The following is a 22,298-nucleotide window of genomic DNA, read 5'->3' as shown; positions in this document are numbered from 1 at the left end:
AATTGTGCTTGGAAGTGCTCAAGCACATAAAACAGGTTGAGAATTAAAATTTATTATTGTTAGAACATAATGCCATAAAGTAGAGAGAAAGGATTTAACTAAATACAATCGTTGCAGACACATTGAGTTCAATTGCTTACAAAAATAGCAAAGGTTGACCAGTAGCGTAGCAATTCAAAGGAATAGGAATTCAGAACCAGAACCACACTAACGGACAAGTGTCTGTAGAATGCCGTTAGAATTAGAATATTCATTCAATATTCATCTGACGGTACAACCACCGACAAAGCGGTATGCTGCGTCGTTTTTAAATAGAAGCTCCCCACCACAGAATTGTCCGCGTGTAGTTCTGTGCCTATGTTGTCGTTTGAAGAGATTACCTCTGTCGGCAAAAAATACTTTGCGAAAAAAAAACCGACGACGACAAACGCGACGGCTACTCTGCTGACGCGCGTGTTTCCTCCGTTCGCTCGTGTTACTTTGCGCGGCTGTGGTGATAAATTTATCGTACTTGAGTTGAAGCACATTATCTACTATTAGGTACCTAGCTAGATGTCTGTCGGAAACGAACGGACGTCACTCAACTGGTGGAACGTGTGCATCTGCTTCTACTACATTCATTGGCGGTATAGGTATGTCAATGGACGCTTGATTTGATCAGTGGGTCGCCTTTATGATTCAAATCGGGACAAGGCTTCAATGAAAAGATGGGACGAACTACTTTCTTGCTTCGTATTCATTATTAACAATCAGTACTAGTATTAGTTAGCTAGTAGAGGTGCATACTTTATACGATGCATCCCAATCAATCCAATTTAGGATGCATGCCAATAATGGTTCTAGGTATCGATTTTATTTCGCAGTTCGGTGGTTCTTCTTCGCCGGGGTTTACCTTGGCCTGGTCATGAATGCGCGTCAGCTGTTCGTCATATATTACCGCATGATATACGCTTTGCTCTGTGGTTTCATTGTAGACGAGGAGCGATACGGATATACCTGCGAGCTGCTTCAGCTGGTCGGTTATGTAATTACCGAAGCGGCGGAGGTTAATGAATTGTTTAACACTAGTCACTGCAATTGACATTTTTGAGTTATCACTGAGAGATGTTTATCTTCTTCTTTTTACGTCTCGATTGGAGCCTGCTTATCAATTTCACAAAGTCAGTCCCTTCGTTTAGGAGATTTGTAATTACTTATGCTTCTTGGCTTAGTGTTCTTATGAGCACTACTACAGTTAGTAAATGAGACCTTTTTGTGTCAATTGACCGTTTTAGCCTTTATATATTGTGTGCCAAGTGCAAAGTTACTCTATGCTCTAGAAATTGGAGACAATTTGAACGCAAAAAGATAAGTATCATCAGGATTTGAACCCACAACCTTAGACCTGCTGAGTAGCTACGCAAGTTTTGTTGCTTTTGGTTTCTTCATGAACTTGGCCTTCCACTACCAGTCCTGAATTTGGTGTTCTTATTGAAGAACTTCCTTTGCCTGCCCATTGCATGAATTCATATATTCTTTTTTTTAGAACAATAATACCCGACAATCCGGGAAGTCGGGTAAATTACTGCTCCAAAGAATATTCAACCGAATTGGAAGTCGAACTAGCCCTTTGCGAATCGGATCTAATGCTTTCCTTACTAGGTTAATTGGAGACTCCATGTCTATTTCATAGTAAATTAGGTTGTGAGATTAGGTCCTTAGACAGAATAATTCGACCTTTGGTACAGTGATAAGAACAGTGGACTAGATTATACAAATATCACGTATATTATCATATGGCCGTCTTCGTATGTTATTATATTTATAGATTTTCTTTGTGGATAATTAAGGGAAAATGTACGATGCGCGTTACTAAGTCAAGGCAAACATTTTGCTTATCAACATTAATTGAACATATCCTCAAACGTTATCAATGATTTGCACATTCTTATCAGTTCATTCAAGGGTCACATGACTCAACGTGACTGATGCACCTGCCTTTTTCACACGCAAATACCACTGCGTGCAAGTGTATACTATGGTAACTACCAAACCTTCCATTCATTATCAGCTAATCGTCAACAGCTCGCTATTTACTATGAGCGCTCTAATCGTCCTAAGCGCATGATCTACATTTCTTAAACAACGACATCACCGATCGCGCTCGTGTGATTTTTATAAATCCCCTTCGTCGTCCCTTCTACGGTCGTCACACTAAAAATGCGCAGAATGGTCAACCGGCGAATCGTTGATTTGTTTTATTTTTACCGGCGACCTTGTGTTCCACCTTTACCCCCCTGCCCAGACGCTAACCACAAACTAACTCTTGTTTCTCTTCTTTCCCCAAACAGGTGATCGGTTCGCCAAATGTGTGCTACGCCAGTGAGCAGTCCACCGTGGATCCGGCCAAGAAGCTGATGACCCTCAAGACGATCAATCTCACCTTCGGCAGCTTTCTGTCGGTGTACGAAACGCTCAGCTACGTGCCACATCCGAGCGATCCGGGCAAAACGCTGCTGAAGCAGGAGGCCACCGTCCAGGTCGAGGGGGTGCCACTGAACCGCTACATGGAGGACGTACTGACCAAGAACATTAGCACCAACGCCGGCAAGGGCCGCCAGGGTCTCGAATGGGTGATAGGGAAGCTAAACTCGGAGGTACGTATGGGATCATATTTGACGTAAGTTTGTGGAATTGGATTTCTTGAATAGCTGCGAGCGCAACTAACCGATCTTTAGTAGTTAAGTAATGGTGTATGTGGATTTCACCTTCGTTAGCCGTTGAGTCCACATATGTTCACATGAACGTGTAATTGTATACTTTATAGCAGAATATCATTGAAGGGCTTGACCCTTGAACTTCTTTTTCTTCTTATTGGCATTAACGTCCTCACTGGGACAGAGCTTGCTTCTCAGCTTAGTGTTCTTATGAGCACTTCCACAGTTATTAACTGAGAGCTATATTTGCCAAAGGTACCATTTTCGCATACGTATATCGTGTGGCAGGTACGATTATACTCTATGCTCAGAGAAGTCAAGGAAATTTCCATTACGAAAAGATCCTGGAACGACCGGGAATTGAACCCAGACACCTTCACCATAGCTTTGCTTTGTAGCCGCGGACTCTAGCCACTCGACTAAGGAAGGCCTTGAACTTCTACTAGTTAAGTTCTTGGCAAGTCTATGAGTTTCGCTTATGTTGGCAACAGTGCCACATAAGTTTGTTTTCGAGAAGCCCAACTAATGAAGCCGCCGTACTGGAAAACCGGAATTGGGCTTCCTATTGCATCCTGCATATAATTAGATTCCATCAGCCATGGATCTGAGGCAACTTTTTATCACTAATCGATTTTAGATACTTGAGGACCCTGTCGGTTCAAATCAACTGGTGTGGAGCTAATCAGTTTTTAGATACAAATGCTTATTGCTATGACAGGTCTTGTATAAACTACAACATATTGCAGTCCGCTGATGAGACTCAGGGTTGCTGGCAAACATAGTTCCTTCCACCTTAGTCTTGTGTGCCTTGGTTAAAGTCTGTGTTTGCCCCGTGATAATTTTCGCTGCCGCAAACCTATGCCATATTGAAGGTCGTTGGAATAGACTTTATGATGAACAAGGATCTTTGACAAAAAAGCACTCACTCACCAGCTAAAGAAGTGCTTTTAAAACTCGCTATAGGTAGCCATAATACAAATGTATCTTTGAAGACTTGGCTTGACATCAGCCTATGGTTGGTGGCTGAAAATTGTTCGAAAGGTATTTCACAAAAACCTTTCTTTTACTTTGACTAGCGATTAGTGCTTCTGCTTGTATCTTAAACAAATCACTTAAATCTTTCGTTCCGCGTTCTCAGGAAGATTTCAGCCACGGTTCAAACGCAAAGGGGTGTAAATGACATCTGAGTTATGTATATCAATAAATTTTACTGTTTCCAATTGTATTATTAGCGATTTTTCAGAGCAACAGAAAAAATAACATTATTCGTGGCAGATTGGCTTTTTTATGAAGCCCATACAATTTATATGGAATGACATTACTGAAAAAACTTCTAACTTGTTTTGCTCAAACGCAGATTTTTGTCACATAAACCCAGGGTTCTGAATTTTCGTATCAATGATGCGAAATCTACGATTTTTCGCACGTAAGGAGAATGCTTTTTTCGTTTCCTCGCGTGAACATCTTTTATCGCTCACACTAATTTTCCCTGAAGCTACGGTGGAGGATAACCGAAAATCACTCCACTCTGTGGATAATTTGTTTTTCACTCCATCATATTTTCGCTCACCAAACGCTCCCGAGAATTAACACTATGTGGATAAACAAAAACTAGTGCCGGCGACGGAATTCGAACCTAGAACATTGCTAAAAACAACCGCGATGCGTGCACGCTAACCTTGCTACCACACCAACTTGACGAAAGATGTGGTTAATTTGATGCATAAAAGCAACTGCTGCTCGTGGCGGTGTGTACAGGAAAAATTCTCCATGGATCGGAGAAAGAGAAAACAAACTTCTCACAGCTGCGGAAATGTACAATTATCTATTTTCGCTTTGTTTTGTGGACGGATAAAATCGCAAGGCAGCTGATCGCTGAAAATTGCTGTGAGGGATAAATTCATTATCGTGAGAGTGAGTGAGAATTCGAAAGCCTGCATAAACCCCTTTGCTTCTAAACCATTGCTTGGCTTAACCAGTATAGGCCTGAGTGATAGCAAACATATTGAAACCCTCACTGCTCAGCGAAATCTTAACGGATTCTAATGATTTTTATCAGTTCACTGGCCCACATATCTTGTTTCTAGAAGTGGCCAGAGAAACTCGGAAATATTCGTATATCCGGAGTTATTGCGGTGGGTCACTGGGTCAGGTCGGGTAAAAAAGGGCTATTTTTGGGACTTGCCAAGCTACCTTTATTTATTTGCAATGACAATCATTTTAATTTTCATAAATCATTAAGATCAGATGTTCAACATTATAGATGAAGAGTTTTCCACCGTTTTAAATATAATGGATGTGGCCATTCGGACGTAATGCCCCGAAGAACCGGCTATACATTTGTATACTAAACCGTTTCAATTCTCGAAAAGTAGAAATCAAACATAATTGTGCACTAAAATGCGTTCCCATAAGCTTGGCACAGATGTTCATATACAAATTGACCACTTTTTCGTAAGTTTGAAGCGGCCCGGGACCCGAAAATAGTCATTTGTAGGATAAATCAAATACAAAACTCATAGTTATCCAATTCAATCGTTTCTCCAAAGGTTTACACTAATTCAATTTTCTTAAAATTCCGGCTACATTATAGCTGATTCCGGAAATTATCTGTGACCTGAAATTTGCCTACCTCTGTCCACTTCTGTAAGTTAGATATGTGTGCCAGTATATTTACTGACAAAAAATCATTTGAATCCATTAAGAATTCGCTGAGCAGTGAGGGTTTTAGAATTGTTGCTTTCACTCAAGCCTATACGGGTTAATGGTCGTTTGGCATGATGGACATTTGGCCAAAATGGTTGATTGAAATACCATTTGGTCTAATAGGTAAATTAGTCGATCTGAAATATATACTCAATGGAATGCATGCATGTATTGAATTTTATGACATTGAATGAATCAGTCTATGAATTATTTATGGTTTTCCATGTTTTACTGATAGTATACACACACTTAATTTAGTATGACGAATCTCTGCTTATTTCAACCGAGATTTGCACAGCCGAGTAGTCGGAAAACTAATTTCTCGAGGTCTTAGGATATAAAAGCCGAGTATCAGTTAATCGTGCTTCGTTGCTTACCAACCTGACATCTTGTTAGCTGCATCTCAGTAAAAATTGAAAAACCGAGATTCGCATAACCGAGCTTGTGAAAAAAATCTAAGTGTGTAACACAACTTATTGTTGTAAATAATATCATTCTTCAACTTTTATTAGATGCAAAGAAAAGATGAGATGATGTGGAAATTTTGCACATTAAATGAAATATTTAACTTTCATGAATTTATAATTTTTTTTTAAATATATCATTATTTTTTAGAGAAGTACTCAAAAATTATGTCCAATGGTCAAATATGTGAACATAATGAAAAATGATCAATTATTTGTTTAATATAATTGATGAATAAACAAGTGTTTACAACATAATATATTGCCACGGCCAATTGAAACATTATGATTTGTTGAATTTATTATTCTTTTAAAATTACATCGTTCTTCATAACAATCTTCTCAGTAAATGATAGCTTTTTAAATAATTGATTGGGCCTTAAGACATTCAGCCATTGGTTACATTTTGTTTCTTAAGAAAACAGATGAATCGGTGCATCAGAAAAAATGATTCGAGACTACTTAGGTTATAATAATCTACTTGATTTCATTTGAGATCAGCTCTTTTCAACTCGTTCGACTCGCAAAACAGCCTGATTGAGAAAAGACAGCAAGCAATGTTAAAACGCATTGGGGTACTGGTAGACAAACGTTGATCAAAGGTAATAGCGTTAGCGTTAGCGTAGTTACGGTATACTTCGTAGATTGGATACTAGCAACATTCATGTTTCTTTTTAATAATCTCATCCTGACTACTTTCAAGAACAAGGCAGGGGGGTTTTCCTTGTTCAAATCATAAACAAGAATACTAAAAGCATGAATATCGCTATTCCCGGCCACGCCCATCTTTACCGTAACTTGGGATAGGGGAAGGAAATGTTGATGTAGCACTTACTTAATGAGAGGCCACCGACTCAGCGACACCCTCATAAGTGCTACGGAGTTGGAAATTGGGGAAGGTATATTGTCAGGATTCGCCTAGAAAGCTGGCGATAGACCATAAACATTTGTTGTTTAAGTGTTTTCAATTTAATCTTTTGAATACCGGCAATCAAAAGAGAAAACAATAGTTTATTTTTAGTATAAATAGTATTTCGCGAAATGCTTGTCGATTGTGCAGTAATATTTTTGCTCAATAGCCAGTAAAAAGCAAAACCGATCCCTCCAGAGTCATCGGATTGTACAAAATAACGATACGCGTAAAAAAAATCACGCCTATTGAAAAACTGTACTGTGCCCATTGAAAAACTGTACTGGGTGGTATTGTATTTTTAGATAATCGAAAAACGAAAGGAAGCGCGTTCGAACTAAACACCCTAGGATAACACAGTCGGTTTTTCTGCTCAAAATTATACGAAAAGCAGAATCGATCCCTCCAGGGTCATCGAACGGTTAAAAAGCATCCACATCCGATTGTTAGTTGCGTAACACCCGCCCGGACAGAATGCGCAATCTGAACATAATTATCAAACTCCGAAAATAACATTTTCCGTTCAAGAAACGATCAGAAGTTCCACGACGCGGACAAAAACGATCCGGAAGGCTCACAAAAGAAAAAGAAAAACACGCGCGAAACCGTGAGCTAAATTTATCGGACGACGCAAAACCGAACTGTCCTGCTTGGGCTTCACGAAGCACTACCGCAATTAAGTTCACTATGGATTGATCACAAACAATTTAGAAGTTTTGAGCATAGAAATCGACAGCAAAGCTCATCGATTTCATCATAACAAATTCATTGCGCAAAAAAAAAACAAACGTTGATCAAAGGTAATCATACAAAAACGCCGGGTATGGCTTGATGGTTAGGTGGTTTGTAGTGGTTTATGGACAAAAGGTCGAAAGACAGAAGGTCGAAAGGACAAAAGGTCGAAACACAAAAGGTAGAAAGGACAAAAGGTCGAAAATGATTTGCTTGGTGGGGAATTTTTCCTTTGAAAAAAGATTTTCGACCTTTTGTCCCTTCTTTTTTATTCTTCGACCTTTTGTCCTTTCGACCTTTTCTCTATCGACCTTTTGTCCTTTCGACCTTTTGTCATAGATTCGGTTTGTAGTTCGTTTCAAGAGCTCCCAAAACCTAAAATGCTTTCCCTAATTTCATGCACTTAAATGTTAACCTTCCAGTCGTCGCGCGGTTTGTCACCGACAGAACCACCACGCTGCTGTTGTGAACGAAAAGCGAGGTTTTTTCTCAAGTGTTGTACAAAATACAACAGCGCGACGACTGAAGTGTTAATCAAGCAAATGTAACAAGGTACCAGTAATAGTACGGGTCATATACGCACTCATCTTTTTCAATTATTGTATAACTCCATGTATCAACTACAAAATGCCAAAATTCCTCTTCATTTCTGGTCGACCAAGTATAACAACCCGCATTTTAACTTTTGCTGAGTTACTACAGAGATAGTTAAAGGTTTTAGATATTGAAAATCCTGCAAAAAACAATCGTTTGTGTTCTGGATTTAACAAGATTTCGCAACTATTTTCTACCAATTTATTGTGAAATGCTTTGAAGATTTCTGGCGGCAAGGCTTGAGCAGAATCCAAAAAGGTTTCATGGACTATGATTGAACAATTTCGTAATGCCAACAAAAAGAAGAAAAAGAAAGAAAGATGTGAACGTTGAGCAATTGAATAGTGCAAGTAGCACCGCGATAAACATTTGAATAAACCTCTATTCATAATTGTACTAATATAACGTTCGAGCAGTGAGTGTTATTTATGTGACGATGGAAACGATTGAATATGGCACCGCTCAAACGTAAATTAACCCGAGCATTGGTTCATTCAAATGTTTTTCGTAATGCTTCTCCCACATTTCAATTACCAAATTTTTCAAGAAAGCTCCATCATGACAAATTGAAACTCGTAGCAAATAGCTTATATGATAACATACATAGCCTATATGATAACATACATGTAACAATTCTTAACAAATTAACAAATATTTCTCACTTTTCCCAACCTATGCAGGTGAAAGAACTGGCCAGTTCCGCAGCTACCAGCACCAACGAAATCCTAAATCACACCAAGAAATCCCTGGATGACATCACGGACCAGGCGCGAAAGAGCATGGACGAGCTCAGTGCGAAGGCCCAGAAGATCCACGTATAGTAACAAACGTGGCACGGCGTCACCCAACAACACAGGTGCTACCGGTCCTGGTGCTAGTGCGACCGCTTCCTCTTCGTCAATGCCGCCGTCGTCTTCGTCTTCTTCATCTACTACTGCTACTACCGGTACTTCAAGTACAACACCAAAGGCAGCGGCAACAGAGACGGCCTCGAAGCCCGGCCATGGAAGTGGAGAATTCGCCTCCTCCAGTTCATCAACCGGCGCGTCACGAACGAGTCACAATAGCACCAGTGCACCAAGATCATCCAAGACTACTCCTACTACATCTACTACGGCTAAAGAGTTTTATGCAGCAAATAGCACTGACAACACTACAACAAGAAAAGCGCCGACATCATCGACATCATCTTCATCTTCATCCTCTTCAACCAGTAGAACAAGTAGGTTCCCGCCAACCGCGTCGTCATCCTGATTTTGGGCCAATTTCGCACGAGACGCTGCGTGGGCAAGTTACTCATTAATTCCCTAGATTTCAGTTGAACCACCTATTCTTATAAACTAATTTTCGGGTCTCCCTGGAACTCCTTTCCCTTTGACCGTCGTTTTGTTATCGTTCAGAACCAAAATTACGGAAAACCTATCGTGTTCGTTATTTATTTTATTATGATTAGTAAAATATCAATTGTACGTACAAATCGAACTGAAACCACGGTCTGCAGGCTGAATTCTTCTCTCTAATCCTGCCATCCGGATTGTCGCTTTTTGTGTTCTTCTCTTCAAAAACGAGTCTACTATCTTACACCTCTATAGTCCGCCCTCAAAAGAGATATTCCCACCAGACCCACCCAATCAGCTTCAAGCGCATAGTGATAAGCATAGCTACCGTTAGTTTCGCACACCAAATAACCGAACCCAGTACGAGATTGCTCTTAGGCTACCCGAACACCAGTTTTATTATGGCATTGGCCTCGGCCAGAACCAGAAACCGAACCCGAATGAGAAGGACATCAATTGAATATCGAATCAGAGTACCGTGTAAATATCCCTAATAACTCTTATATTGAATAATTAGCCAGCAATGGTAATATCGTGACGTGATTATTTAGCATTAGTACAAGAAGCTATCTAGTATTAGTAGGTCCTTTGCGGAAGATATGAAATCAAATACAAGTTGGAAGCAATTTTTTGGCAACCTTGAAGCTTTGAAGTCTCTCCCATCACCCCAAGAAAGTGGGAGTGGGCCATTTCACATAGGGTTGGTTGGCATTATGGCTATTTGGCATAACCAGAATTATGCCGCTTCTTTCAGAAGATGCCTGTTCTTGATGAAAAAATGTTATGCCAAACGACGTTATACCAAATGGCCCGCTCCCATGTAGAACATGCAAGTTTTGGACGGTGAGTAAGTGCGTTCCCGCTAGAGCGTGCGTGATTGTGGCTTGTTGTTGCACGAGACTGAGAGTAGAGAGCGAGTTTTTTTTATTCGAATCTAGCAGACGACCGGGAGAGAGAGAGAGGGATTCGGAAATGAAAGGCCACTTATTCTTTCGAATTCACTTGCAAGCAAGCAAGAAAGGTATCGCATCAACAGACGACACACATTCCCGTGGGAAGAAATCGATTTTTCTTGGTGAAAGCCTGGCGGCTTACGCGCATGTAAATTATAAATTGAATTTGGGCAATAATTTCCGTTTTTGGCGATTATGGAAATGTTTTTCGAATCAGCGAGGAATAGAAAACAAATAACAAACATCAACCATCGATTAGTAGTGAGATGTGCGACAGCAATTTTATGATGAAATGAATGCAAATTAGAAGAAAAAAAATCAAACTGGAAACAGAAGCAAAGCGAACTCACACAACACACAAACATACCTACACATATGTCAGTCAATAACGTTTAAATTGTTGTAATGTTTCAGATAAAGAGAATTTAAAGATATGCGAGCGTGATAGCTTGGTTTTCAAACAACTCTAAATGTTGGTTGTTGTGTGCTAGTTAATCGATCCGAAAGCCTTGGCATTTCTACCATAAAAGTATTTTCACCACGGAAACACAAAATAAATTCTGAAGTCCCATCCTTCCTTCCGCCGCAAACATCTACCTTCAAAATGGCTGTTTTCGCCAAAACATCTGTTGAACACCCGAAGAGGGATTGCAGCGTGTTCGGATTTCATGTCTGGGTCGTTTAGCATTGCCATTTGGCATAAAGGACATTTGGAGTATCTGTCATCTGGTATAATGGTCATTTGGCATAACTTTTTCCCATCAATAACAGGCATTTTTTGAAAGGGGATATAATTCTGATTATGCCAAATGGCTCGGTCGACTTCGCTACAGGACTGGAGTCCTACACTTTTTAGGGACTTGTTTACGATTTCAATACAAGTCTCTAAGAAGTATCTTTCCAATGAAAAGGTTCTGAAGTATCTTTCATAACCAAAATCGTCTGTAAGCCCGCTTTTTTTTTCAGATAGCTTCTACACTGCCCATAACTGCATAACAGTCACATTCGACACGGCTTGGGATTATATTTTCCAGGGAGCGATGAGTTTTGATAATTGATCGCTGTTGTTTAGCTTTGATTAGATGTTGGGTGAATTTCAAAGCAATGGCAACCTTTTTATTACAAAATTTAGATTTTGTCTTTTGACCTAAAGATTCTGGTTAAACTACTGCATAGTACGGCTATCACTCATCAAAATTACTTTCACTTCGGGAAAATATAATTTCAATCTGGCGAGAAGATTACAAACTGAGGGTGGGTTAGGAGCACAGTCAGACCCTTGAATGTGCAATGTGGGGTAGTAATTGGGAATGCCATTGACGGTTTGTAATCTTCTACGAGGTTTTCGAAAACCAACAGGGTGCGTGCACCGGGTTGCGGATAGGAGCAAAGGGAGATCAATAGCATCTACTTAAAATAATAGAGCAAAAAGCCGTTCCATGATTAGGTAGTGTTTAGCGATCTTCTATGGTGTTCTAGTACTATAAAATTCTTCACTCACTGGGAATTCTGGCCTTGTTAATATCAATAGTGCTGAACATAAAATAATACCTAATACTCAATAAGTACAATGTAGTAATAAATGAAATAAAATCAATTTTCTATACTTGACAAGGTTTTGAAGACAATCAATGAGTGAAAGAACTACCTATTAGAAAAGCCACATGAGCTAAGGCTATACATATACAAATGTTGGTCATAGGGTCATGGCGAGCATTCGGTATGTATGTCTATGACTGATTCTGATCTAATAGGGGCACTAGAAAACCACGCGGACAATTTCGAAACAAATTATTTTTATACATCGGTCTTATGATCCGAAAGGCTCAGCTATGCTGTAATGTCATTTTTTAAACTATTCATTAGTGCTGTTTAATTGTTTATTATTCTAACAAAACTACATAATTATTCATTACTAATCACTGTTCCTAATTCTCTCTTTCTCACCTTCTTATCTGTTGCATGATTATGATCATTACTAATATAATGCATGAGCATGCACAATAAGAATAATTTCAGAATTGTAAGCAGTCAATGGATAACTGGATAGAATAGCTTCGAAAAGGATGCTCAAAACAGAATAATTCTGGTCAGGGAAGTATGACCATCATGAGTAAGTAACACATTTCATTTTAATAATATCAAATATTTTTATATAAATCAGCACCGCCAACCAGTGAACTGAATTATAATTTTATATCTGTACATGATAAAAACAGATAAAGTTTGTACAGTTGTCACCATCGATTGAATTGCGTTCTTTATAGTAATGTTCAATCATTATCAAAAGCTCCTAAAGCGTCGCATCGTGCCATCAGCAGTTCTTAGCATCACTCTCATATTGTTATTACTTTGTTGTTTATTAAATTTATATAAAGCGATCAGCTCATTTTTTCTTACTTGTACAATTGTTTGAAATTTTAATAAATCAAACCAAACTTCAAAACTTAACTTAAATTGCTCTCAGCACATTTACATTTTGCAGCATTAATCGCATTACTGTGTCAAGCCTTCTCCAATTTCCTATACCCTACCCCAACCCTTCCTATCATTTCCGATGGTGTTCAAGTGGTCCGCATAGACTATTACGGCCATTACCTATCCCTGCCCCCGGCTTTGGACTGACTTGCGCTCTCATTGCCCCACCAAACGCTGCAAAATGAAAAATGAAAATGAAAATTTCAAGTTAATACCGGGGAGAGTCATCAAATAACAAATACTTTCGATCCACTTACTGAAATCTGTGAGATTGTTCTAGAAAATTAGAAAAAAATACCAAGTTGTTTTGTCACATTGGCAATTTTAACCGCATAACAGTCACATTGAGATTATACATGAGCTTCATAATGCAGTGGCAACGAAATTTCTATCAGAATTTTTTCTGACTATTCACCCAATAAGCGATATGAGTTGTACAAAATTTCAGCCTCAAATAAGCACTTTTGAATTCTTAGTGATTTTTTTAAATATCAGTTCCCTCCCATACTGCAATGCCTACTTTTGTCGAATGTTACAAATATGCAGTTATAGGCAGTACAGATAAGGGATGGTACACAAATTATGTCACGCTAAATTTCAACTTTTTTGACCCCCCCCTCCTATGCCACGTGTTTTTGTATGAGTCCTCTGAAAATTTTGTAAGGCTTGCCACCCTTGGCTTGCCCCCCCCCCCCTTGGAGCGTGACGTAATTTGTACATGACCCCTAATGAATCATGGTGCAACATTCTTGAGATTCCAGCTTAACTGGAGCCTCAAGAATGTTGCTTCAGATACTCTTCTGCGATTATTCCTGCTGTTCTTCTGAAATTCTTGTCAGATTTCTCGAGAAAACCGCTCTTAAATTCTACTAGTGACTTTTCCAGATATATCTTCTGAAACTCTCCATAAATTCCTTCAGCATTTTTTTCATGGATGCATAAAGGAATTTCTCGAGAATTTATTCTTTCTTTTAGCAGTTCACCCACAGTAATTCTGAGATTTCTCTGAAAATCTAACATTCGTTTCTTCAGTTGTTATCCTTGGAGCAGTTTTTTTTCGGAGACCCTTCAGGAAATTAACCTGTTTTTCGTAAAATTTCACTACCACCTCATCTAAGGATTAACACTGTAGTTTTTCCAATCATTTTTTAAATGTTTTCACAAGTAAAATCGCCATGGATCGGATATAAAAAATGAGGGTTTCCTCTATCCACATATGGAGTTATTTCAGAAATTCCTTCACAGATTCATCTGAACCCTCCTTCTAGAATTTTACCGAAAATACCTTCAGCAATACCTCCATAAATATTTCCATAGGTTTATCTGGGAATTCCTTCATGAATTCATCCATTAATTGCTCCAAGCATTTCTCTAGAAATTTCCCGAGGGATTATCCTAGAATTCACTCACCGTGCAAAGTTTTTGCAGGGGTTCTTTCTAAAAATCTTCCAGAAATTCATCTGAAAATTAATCCGAAAATAAGTCGTACATTACTCCAGGGATTCCTCCAGAAATTGGCCGAAAATTTCTCAAGGAATAATTCCCTCCAGGATCTTCACTGGAGATTTTTCCAAAAACTAGTCCGGGCTACTCCAGGGAAAGTTCTGAAAATTCCTCAGGAAACTAATAAGTGTTTGCTCCAGGGAACACTGGATTTTTTCAGAAATTGCTCCAGAAAATTCTGCAGGACATAATTCTTCTAGGAAATTCCTCTGAATTCCTTCAGAGATTCTTCATAATATTGCGCCGAGAATTTTTCCAGGAACTTCCCTCCCCTTGGTTATGCGACCTTGCCGCGATGGGAGGGCATAATCCATTAGCCCATATGATGGAAACCAAAGGCGTAACCTGTAGTGGTGGTATCACATTTTGGCATTTTTTGCTTGAAGCCGCGTCATAATTCATATGGCATAGACGCAATAATATCTCGGATGTGATCCAACGGACATTCTGCGTCATTGCACAGTGGGACGGATTGGGGTTTTAGGAGGAAAGATGGAACTCACGCCTTCAATTGTGATTTTACGTAAAAATGATGTTCTACAAAGTTGTTTCTATTATAAAAACAATTTTTTTGGTCGGAACGAAAATTAGGGTGGCCCTTTGTAAAAAAAGATAACCATCAAAACTTTTTTATTTTAAGGAATATTGAAATAGTTTGTTCTACAAAGTTGAAGATCGGAAAATTTTAAGCTGATTTGACAAAAAAAGTTTTTTCCTAGCTCAAAAATTGACCGTTTTAGAGCATTTTTCGCTATTGATGTAGGGTGGCCCTTCAAAAATTAATTGTTGTGTTTTATTTTTATTATTTCAAGTTTCTCAGCAAAAATGTCTTCCCATCACTTTTCGAGCTAATTGAAACGCAAACATAAAAGATATATCTAATGGAAACAAATAGATACAAGAGTGTTTTCGTAATGAAAGTTTAATTTACTTCCTTGGACATAAAGTATCATCGATACTAATATATACGATACACGAATGCAAAATGACAAAAATGGCAAAGAAAGCTCTCAGTTATAAATTGTGGAAGTGCTCTTAACAACAATAACCTGAGAAGTATGATCTGTTCCAGCGGGGACGCAATGCCAAAAAAAAAGAATATTGATACAATTTTTTCTGATGAAAAGTTAAAGACTTCTTAATAACAAAAAAAAAAAAATATTTTCTATATGTTGGTTTAGCTGGGAAAACAAGAAAAATGTGTTGACATGACGATAGCTTGAAAATGTGAATAAAAATCGTATTATTCTTCGGTGGATCTGTTTGCTAACGATATGACTGGTTCATATGTTAATAACCGTTAATAACAGATTTTTAAAAGAACTCTCAAATTAACTATCTCTAAATTATAGCCTTAATTAGTCAAAACATCTAAACATGCAAATAATGCATTTAGTTATTCTCCTTAATCTAGGCTTGAAAGTCAGCGTCATAATCAGGAATCGTACTTTAGTAATATACCGTTTCAGATACGATATATCTCCTACGGTGGACAAATTACTTGTAAACGGATTTGCATCAATTAAGCTTTCGTAACTTCCAATCAGAATGTTTCCCAAAAAGCCTGACAAATCCCAAAACAGAAGTACTTGGATGTTTGGGAGGAGCCATGCCGGGAAATTCAACCGTGTGGTAAATTTAGAATTTATTTTCAAAAGACTTTTCTCCTTATTTTTATTGCTGAACTCTTTTGACGTTTGTTTTATATGAAAAATGTTTATAACTATCACCTACAAAATTGAACAGACCTCGAAACATGCGTCTCAATCGGCTCTAAAGATGAAGGGAAGACAACTTTGCTGAGAAATCTAAAAAAACACACAAAAACCTATTTTTGAAGGGCCACCCTACATCAATAGCGAAAAATGCTCTAAAACGGTCAATTTTTGAGCTAGGAAAAAACTTTTTTTGTCAAATCAGCTTAAAATTTTCCGATCTTCAACTTTGTAGAACAAACTATTTCAATATTCCTTAAAATAGAAAAGTTTTGATGGTTATCTGTTTTTACAAAGGGCCACCCTAATTTTCGTTCCGACCAAAAAAATTGTTTTTATAATAGAAACAACTTTGTAGAACATCATTTTTAAGTAAACTCACAATTGAAGGCGTGAGTTCCATCTTTCCCCCTAAAACCCCAATCCGTCCCACTGTGCATTGATAGAATTGATGCCCATTTCAAATAATTAATCTATTCGAAGTGGACATTAATACTATTGGTGGCGTTCAGTTTGCCTTTAGCTAACCAGAATGATCCGTAGCCACTCTTACTATTAGCTAGTTAGATACATCGTTATCATATACGACGTAGGGAATACATAGGAACTCTTAGGAAAATGACTAGTAGATTCACTGAGTAGAAATAAGTGGCGACAATCTTATTTTAATATGGTTTTTACATTGCCATAATAAGAAATACCTCTTTTGTAACAGCGGTATAAATAATCAAATTCCAGCTTCATTTTCGCAAAATTTACAAGTAGAAAGTAGGCGTTGTGAAGCATTGCATTTGCCACCGAAAAGTGAATCATGTAGGAGACTGTAATAGAAGCCTAAGGTAACTTTACTTTTCAATATTCACTATAAAATGACTGTGGAAAGTAAGACGCTGAGATCGATCATTAAGGTACACTTGCTAGTTTCGAAAAATTGTTGAACAGACAAGGAAAGCGACTTTTTTCTTCAAGGATATATGAACGTAATGACCAATAAATACTTTTAACAACAACAAATTAAATTAACTAGAACTACTACTAAACAGCCTAATTTTGTTAAAACTTGACGACAATTGACATTTAAGACTCTAATCTAACGTAAAAGACAGGAGTAATCAGAATAGCACTTGAATGACAAATTATTCAAAACCATTTCGACTAAACAGTATTAGTAATGACACTACTACACTACTATTTCAAACAAATTCTGATGGAGCTGCTGATTTTCACAATGCTTCCTTTTCTCAAAAGCAAGGGAATATGGGTACTTTTCAAAAACTACCACGTCACAATACTAATAAAAAACAGAGTTCATGTTGGCGCCATTGCCTAGTCCGTCTGAGTATTGGTCCTGGTAGAGGGGAAACTTGGCAAAAGCCAGACCGAGGGTTCAGCCTTGACAAGTTAAGCTGTCAGGCAGCTCCAACTGAATACCATACAAAAAAAAAAAAAAATATTTAGTGTGAACGGATTTCGTGATACAGTTATATCACGTTGCTTGTACTATTATATCATAGTAGTCACCGTACGCTGAACAACAAATTAGAAAAGTATCTGTTCAACAATTTTGGAGGAACTATTAATAAATTTGTGGATAAATAATTAAAAAAACAGTTTTCCTTGAAATTATTCCTAAGTATGGATATTTTAAACGAAAATCTTGAAAGAAATTCTAGAAAAAACTATGGATCACTTGCCGACTGGACTTTTTAGAAAATTTCAGGATGAATATTTGGAGAATTGATAGAAAAATTGCTCCAGCACAGTGCATAGGCTGGTTTTAGCGGGTCGTCGTTGGTGCGTCATCCCCGCATTCCCTGAGTTACCTTCTCAGGGGATCTGTTTACAGATTTTCCCCTTGTAAAAAAAGGCGTCTGTTTGCAGATTTCCTTGTAAAAAACGCACAACAGTCTAAATGGTCAGGCAAAGGCAAAGAAAGCACTCTTTCAGTAACTGTAGAAGTGCTGTTAAGAACACTAAGCTGAGAAATAGGCTCTGTCTTAAATGGGACGTCATCCCAGAAAAAAGAAGAAGAAACTTTAGATTTTTTGGAGGATCCCTTCATCAAAATTTCAGTAGAAATTTTTTCACACATTCCTTCAGGTTCTTGAAATTTCTTCACAAATTTGTTCAAATACTCCTTCATAAATTTCTCTGAGAATCCGTTAGAAATGCTTCAAAATATTTTTTTACAAGAATTCTGCGGTATTGTTTGGGTTTTTGACGTCGGCCAAAAGCGTATGATTGATTCTCTTTGCCTAGTTTTAGTTTGGAAATTTCCTGACTGTAAGATGTGTGATGTCTCTACATTCAAAATGTTCAAGGGATCTGTTCGGAGCAGAAATAAACATTTATTTAGATAAAAATTATTTTATTTTTTTTATATATTTACAAATGTTTTTTTTTTCATGTACTTGTAATATTTAAATTTAGTTTAAATGTGGCAACAATAAAGATTTTATTTTCTTTTTTTTCCTTTCTCAATTATAATAAATTTCTTTGTTTGCTATTTTTTTTTTTGTTATTTTCTGTCTCTCTTTCGCTACGGATCTCATCATCTCACCAGCAGCGGCATGCGGATTCGTTCTCTCCTTTCACGTGATTCATTTGTTTTTCTCTTTTGAACTCTCTCTGTTTTTTTTTGCTCTGTGATAGCATTGTTTGTTCTCTCACTTTACGCGTTGACTTCCACAGGCGGCACCAGCATTAGCGCCCTCACGTGCTGATGCGACGCGGATGTATTCGTGGTGTGCTGTCTCATGTGGCCACATGTGAAGTATTCTAGTTTTAGTTAGTTTGCGCGGGAATTAGACTCACGTCACGTCACGTTATGCCGTTTGCTATAGTGTTCGGTAACAATGAAACGGAAATGAAGATTCTCTTCTCTGCCTTGTTTTTTTTTAATGAGATTTGTTCATTTTGCTATTTTTGTTGCTGGATGCATTTCGGTAGTTTTAAATACATAATGTTACGAAACTTTTTTTTTTTACTTTTCAAACTTTAATTGTTTCAAATTGATGATATTTTTCGATTTTGAGGAAATGTTCTATTTTCTCCAAACCGTAACTTGCTTTTCTGCGCTGCTTTGGTTCCATGGGAATATAACATTGGAGTAACGTTAAACGTATGAGAAAACGAGATTTTTTTTTATTTTTTTCTTAATGGTCTCACTTTTTGTTTATTCTAATGTATAGAAAAAATGAATTAAACTTCTTTTCCGGTTAGTTGGTCTAAGAATTGTATGCTTTTTTACCTACAACTTCAATCATGCGATCGCGACATCGTGTGTGAGTGTGGATGTGTTTGGGTCTTTTTTTTTTATTTTGTTCTGTACAGGTGAATGCAATGTTCCACAAAAAACACCGCTTTCGATTTCTGGCGTCGCTCCTTCCTTCGTAGTGCAAAGATTAAAAATAGCTAATATTCGTGAACGTATTTTGAAAAAATGTACTCTTCTCTTTTGTTACACTATGTAATGTTTGTCTCATGTTTACTTTTCTGTTTTAAACGAGGTTTAACGAAGACTAAGATTTGGTTTCCAGGGAATGCAGGATGCAGTTCCCGATTGGATGTTTGTTGGATTCGGTATGTTGGTAATTACAAAACGCTAGATAAACTGCAATCGTGCTTTTGATAGTTGATTGTGTTTCGTTTTATAGTGTTGGTTTCAAGGCGGTGTTGCCTTCACTCGTGTGTCCGTTTTGTGTATGTGTGTAAAGTGATTCGCTGAGTGAGTAGTGTATTGTTTTGTGTATACTTTTCGTAGTTGTAACAATTGTTTTAGAAATTTTCGCTCTTTCCACCATGTCCGTCACTCGATTGGCAATCAGACGATTGGGTTTTAGTATTTGATTTCACTAGATTCCATCATTAACGGTGTATGTGTATGCGTATGAACATGAGTGTAAGTTTGAATGTGTTCTTTGAGATGAAGCTGGATGTGACCAGAGGTTTTCTACCGTTTTCCGAGAGTTACTGGCCGCCGACCCATCTATTGTCTTTTCAGTTTTGAATATCGCCTATTGATTATGAAGCACGATTAAAGCAAGCAAACAAAAACATCGCTTCGCAGTTGTAACATGCGCAAAAAAGAGAGAGCGATGATAAAATCCATTATTCTCGCTTTTTTATCATTGGGGGAAGGTGTTTCACTTCACTTTACCCCCCACGTTTGGAGCTTGCTTATATGGGTTTTATAATGTACTGTTATCCTCTCGATATAATCAGAGCTGTAGCAGTTGATCATAAACAGACTCTCATGATGTGTTGCGGATTATTATTGTTACAGTGAGCAATAAGTGAGAGATACTCTCTAGAATTCAACCCCTGTTCCTAACATAATTGAACATGTTAATTGAGTAAGCATATGGTAGCCTTTATTTCAAAATTTAGTTTTATGTTATGTAAATGGATTTACTGAATTTTGTGTCAGTGGCCCTGCAGAAAAGTTCAAAGAAAATATTCATTAATAGAGGCTTGCATTTGTGCAGGCACTTCAAATCTATTTATAGAAGCAAAGAAATGGATCTAAGTACTTCTAACTACATGAATTGAACAATCATAAGCTTAAAATCAAAGCTTTTATATGGTTTCTAAATGAACGTGATTTATTATTTTGGGTGATAGATAATATCAACATAGAGAAATAGAAACTTAGACCAAAACCAAGCAAAACACTCAATTCTCGCATAACATATGATATCATCGCCTTAAAAGCCATTGGTAACCGAATGCGTAGTGTTATTTTTGAGTAAATGAATGTACAAAGATAAAAACTATCACCACTGTGAGATAGAGGAGGATCTTCTCACCATCGTAGCATTGATCCATTGATTATCTCAGTAAAAATAAGCTACACACTTGGTTAGCAAGGGCCTTGACGTAGCTAGGATTTTTTTTTCTGGAGTGGGCCTAGCAAGTTCTTGTTTAAAAACGTAATGTCGGTCGCAATAATCACGATTGTCACAAATTTCTTAGTTTGCCCTTCAGTGATATTTGATATTTAAATTACTATGTTTACTACAATCCTTCAATAATCTTCCAAAGAACTAACGGGAAATATCTCTTGTGATTCTTCCACGAACTTTTCAGGTATTCAATAATGTACTTTAAAGAGATTCCTCAAAAATTCTTACGGGGATTTCTTTATGAATTATTCCATACTTTTCAAGTGCTTTCTTCCAAAAGTACTTCACAAGTTTTCATTCATTCAGAAAATCATTCCCGGTATTAGTAGTTATTATTCAACTTTTTTTTGAAATACCTTTGGCTTTCTGATCTCAGAATCTCACACCAGAAAATTTTTCGAAGAAACTACCAAATTGCTTTGAAAAATCTCTTGAAAAAAACTTTTGAATTTTTCTCAAGTAATGCCCTCTACGTATTTATTACATATAAATTGCAATCAGTTTAAAATATCAACCAGTTGTTCCTTGATAATTTGTTTAGGATTTTCTGGAATTACTTAAGATTTTTACAAGAAATTCCTGGAGTCTCATCAAAATTGTCTTCTAGTTCTTCAAGCAAGGGTTCTTTCTAAAAATTCTTAACCCGTATAGGCCTGAGTGAAAGCAAAAATACTGAAACCCTCACCGCTTAGCGAATTCTTAACGGATTCGAATGATTTTTTGTCAGTTCACTGGCCCACATTTCTAATTTCTAGAAGTAGCCAAAGGAACTCGGAAATATTCATGTGGCCGGAGTTATTCCGGTGGGTCACTGGGTCAAGTCGGGTAAAAAAGGGCAATTTTTTGGAACATGCCAATAAAATAAATCATCAATATCTGATATTCAACATTATAAATGAAGAGTTTTGCATCGTTTAGAATATACCGGATGTGGCTATTCGGACGTAATGCCCTGAAGAACCGGCTATAGATTAGTTGGATACTAAACCGTTTCTATTCTCGAAAAGTAGAAATCAAACAAAATTGTGCACTAAAATGCGTTCCCATAAGTTTAGCACAGATGTTCCGATACGAATTGTCCACTTAATCGTAAGTTTGAGGCATCCCGGAACCCGAAAATGGTCATTTGTAGGATTAATCAAATGCAAAACTCATAGTTATCCAATTCAATCGTTTCTCAAAAGGTTTACAAAGATGCAATTCTCTTAAAATTCCGTCATGTAGTGGCCCCATTATAGCCGGTTCCGGGAATTATTCGTGACTTGAAATTTGCCTACCTCCAGGGGCACAAAAGCACAGTACCCTT

The 22,298-nt window shown here is 37.6% G+C and overlaps 1 protein-coding gene across 1 annotated transcript in view; it reads left to right on the top strand.

Annotated features, from left to right (window-relative positions):
- LOC5578839 (protein slowmo) overlaps positions 1-10,863 on the top strand; it is a 34,791-nt gene extending 23,928 nt beyond the window's left edge. Inside the window, exons 4-5 of the mRNA XM_021847632.1 lie at positions 2,331-2,636; positions 8,783-10,863. Coding sequence (XP_021703324.1) covers positions 2,331-2,636; positions 8,783-8,923 — 447 coding nt within the window. The 3' untranslated portion in view covers positions 8,924-10,863. The remainder of the gene's footprint in view (positions 1-2,330; positions 2,637-8,782) is intronic.
- Positions 10,864-22,298: the final 11,435 nt, after the last annotated feature.

This window comes from Aedes aegypti, chromosome 2 (assembly GCF_002204515.2).
Source record: "Aedes aegypti strain LVP_AGWG chromosome 2, AaegL5.0 Primary Assembly, whole genome shotgun sequence".
Taxonomy (NCBI): domain Eukaryota; kingdom Metazoa; phylum Arthropoda; class Insecta; order Diptera; family Culicidae; genus Aedes; species Aedes aegypti.
This window is presented reverse-complemented; position numbering and strand designations above follow the sequence as displayed.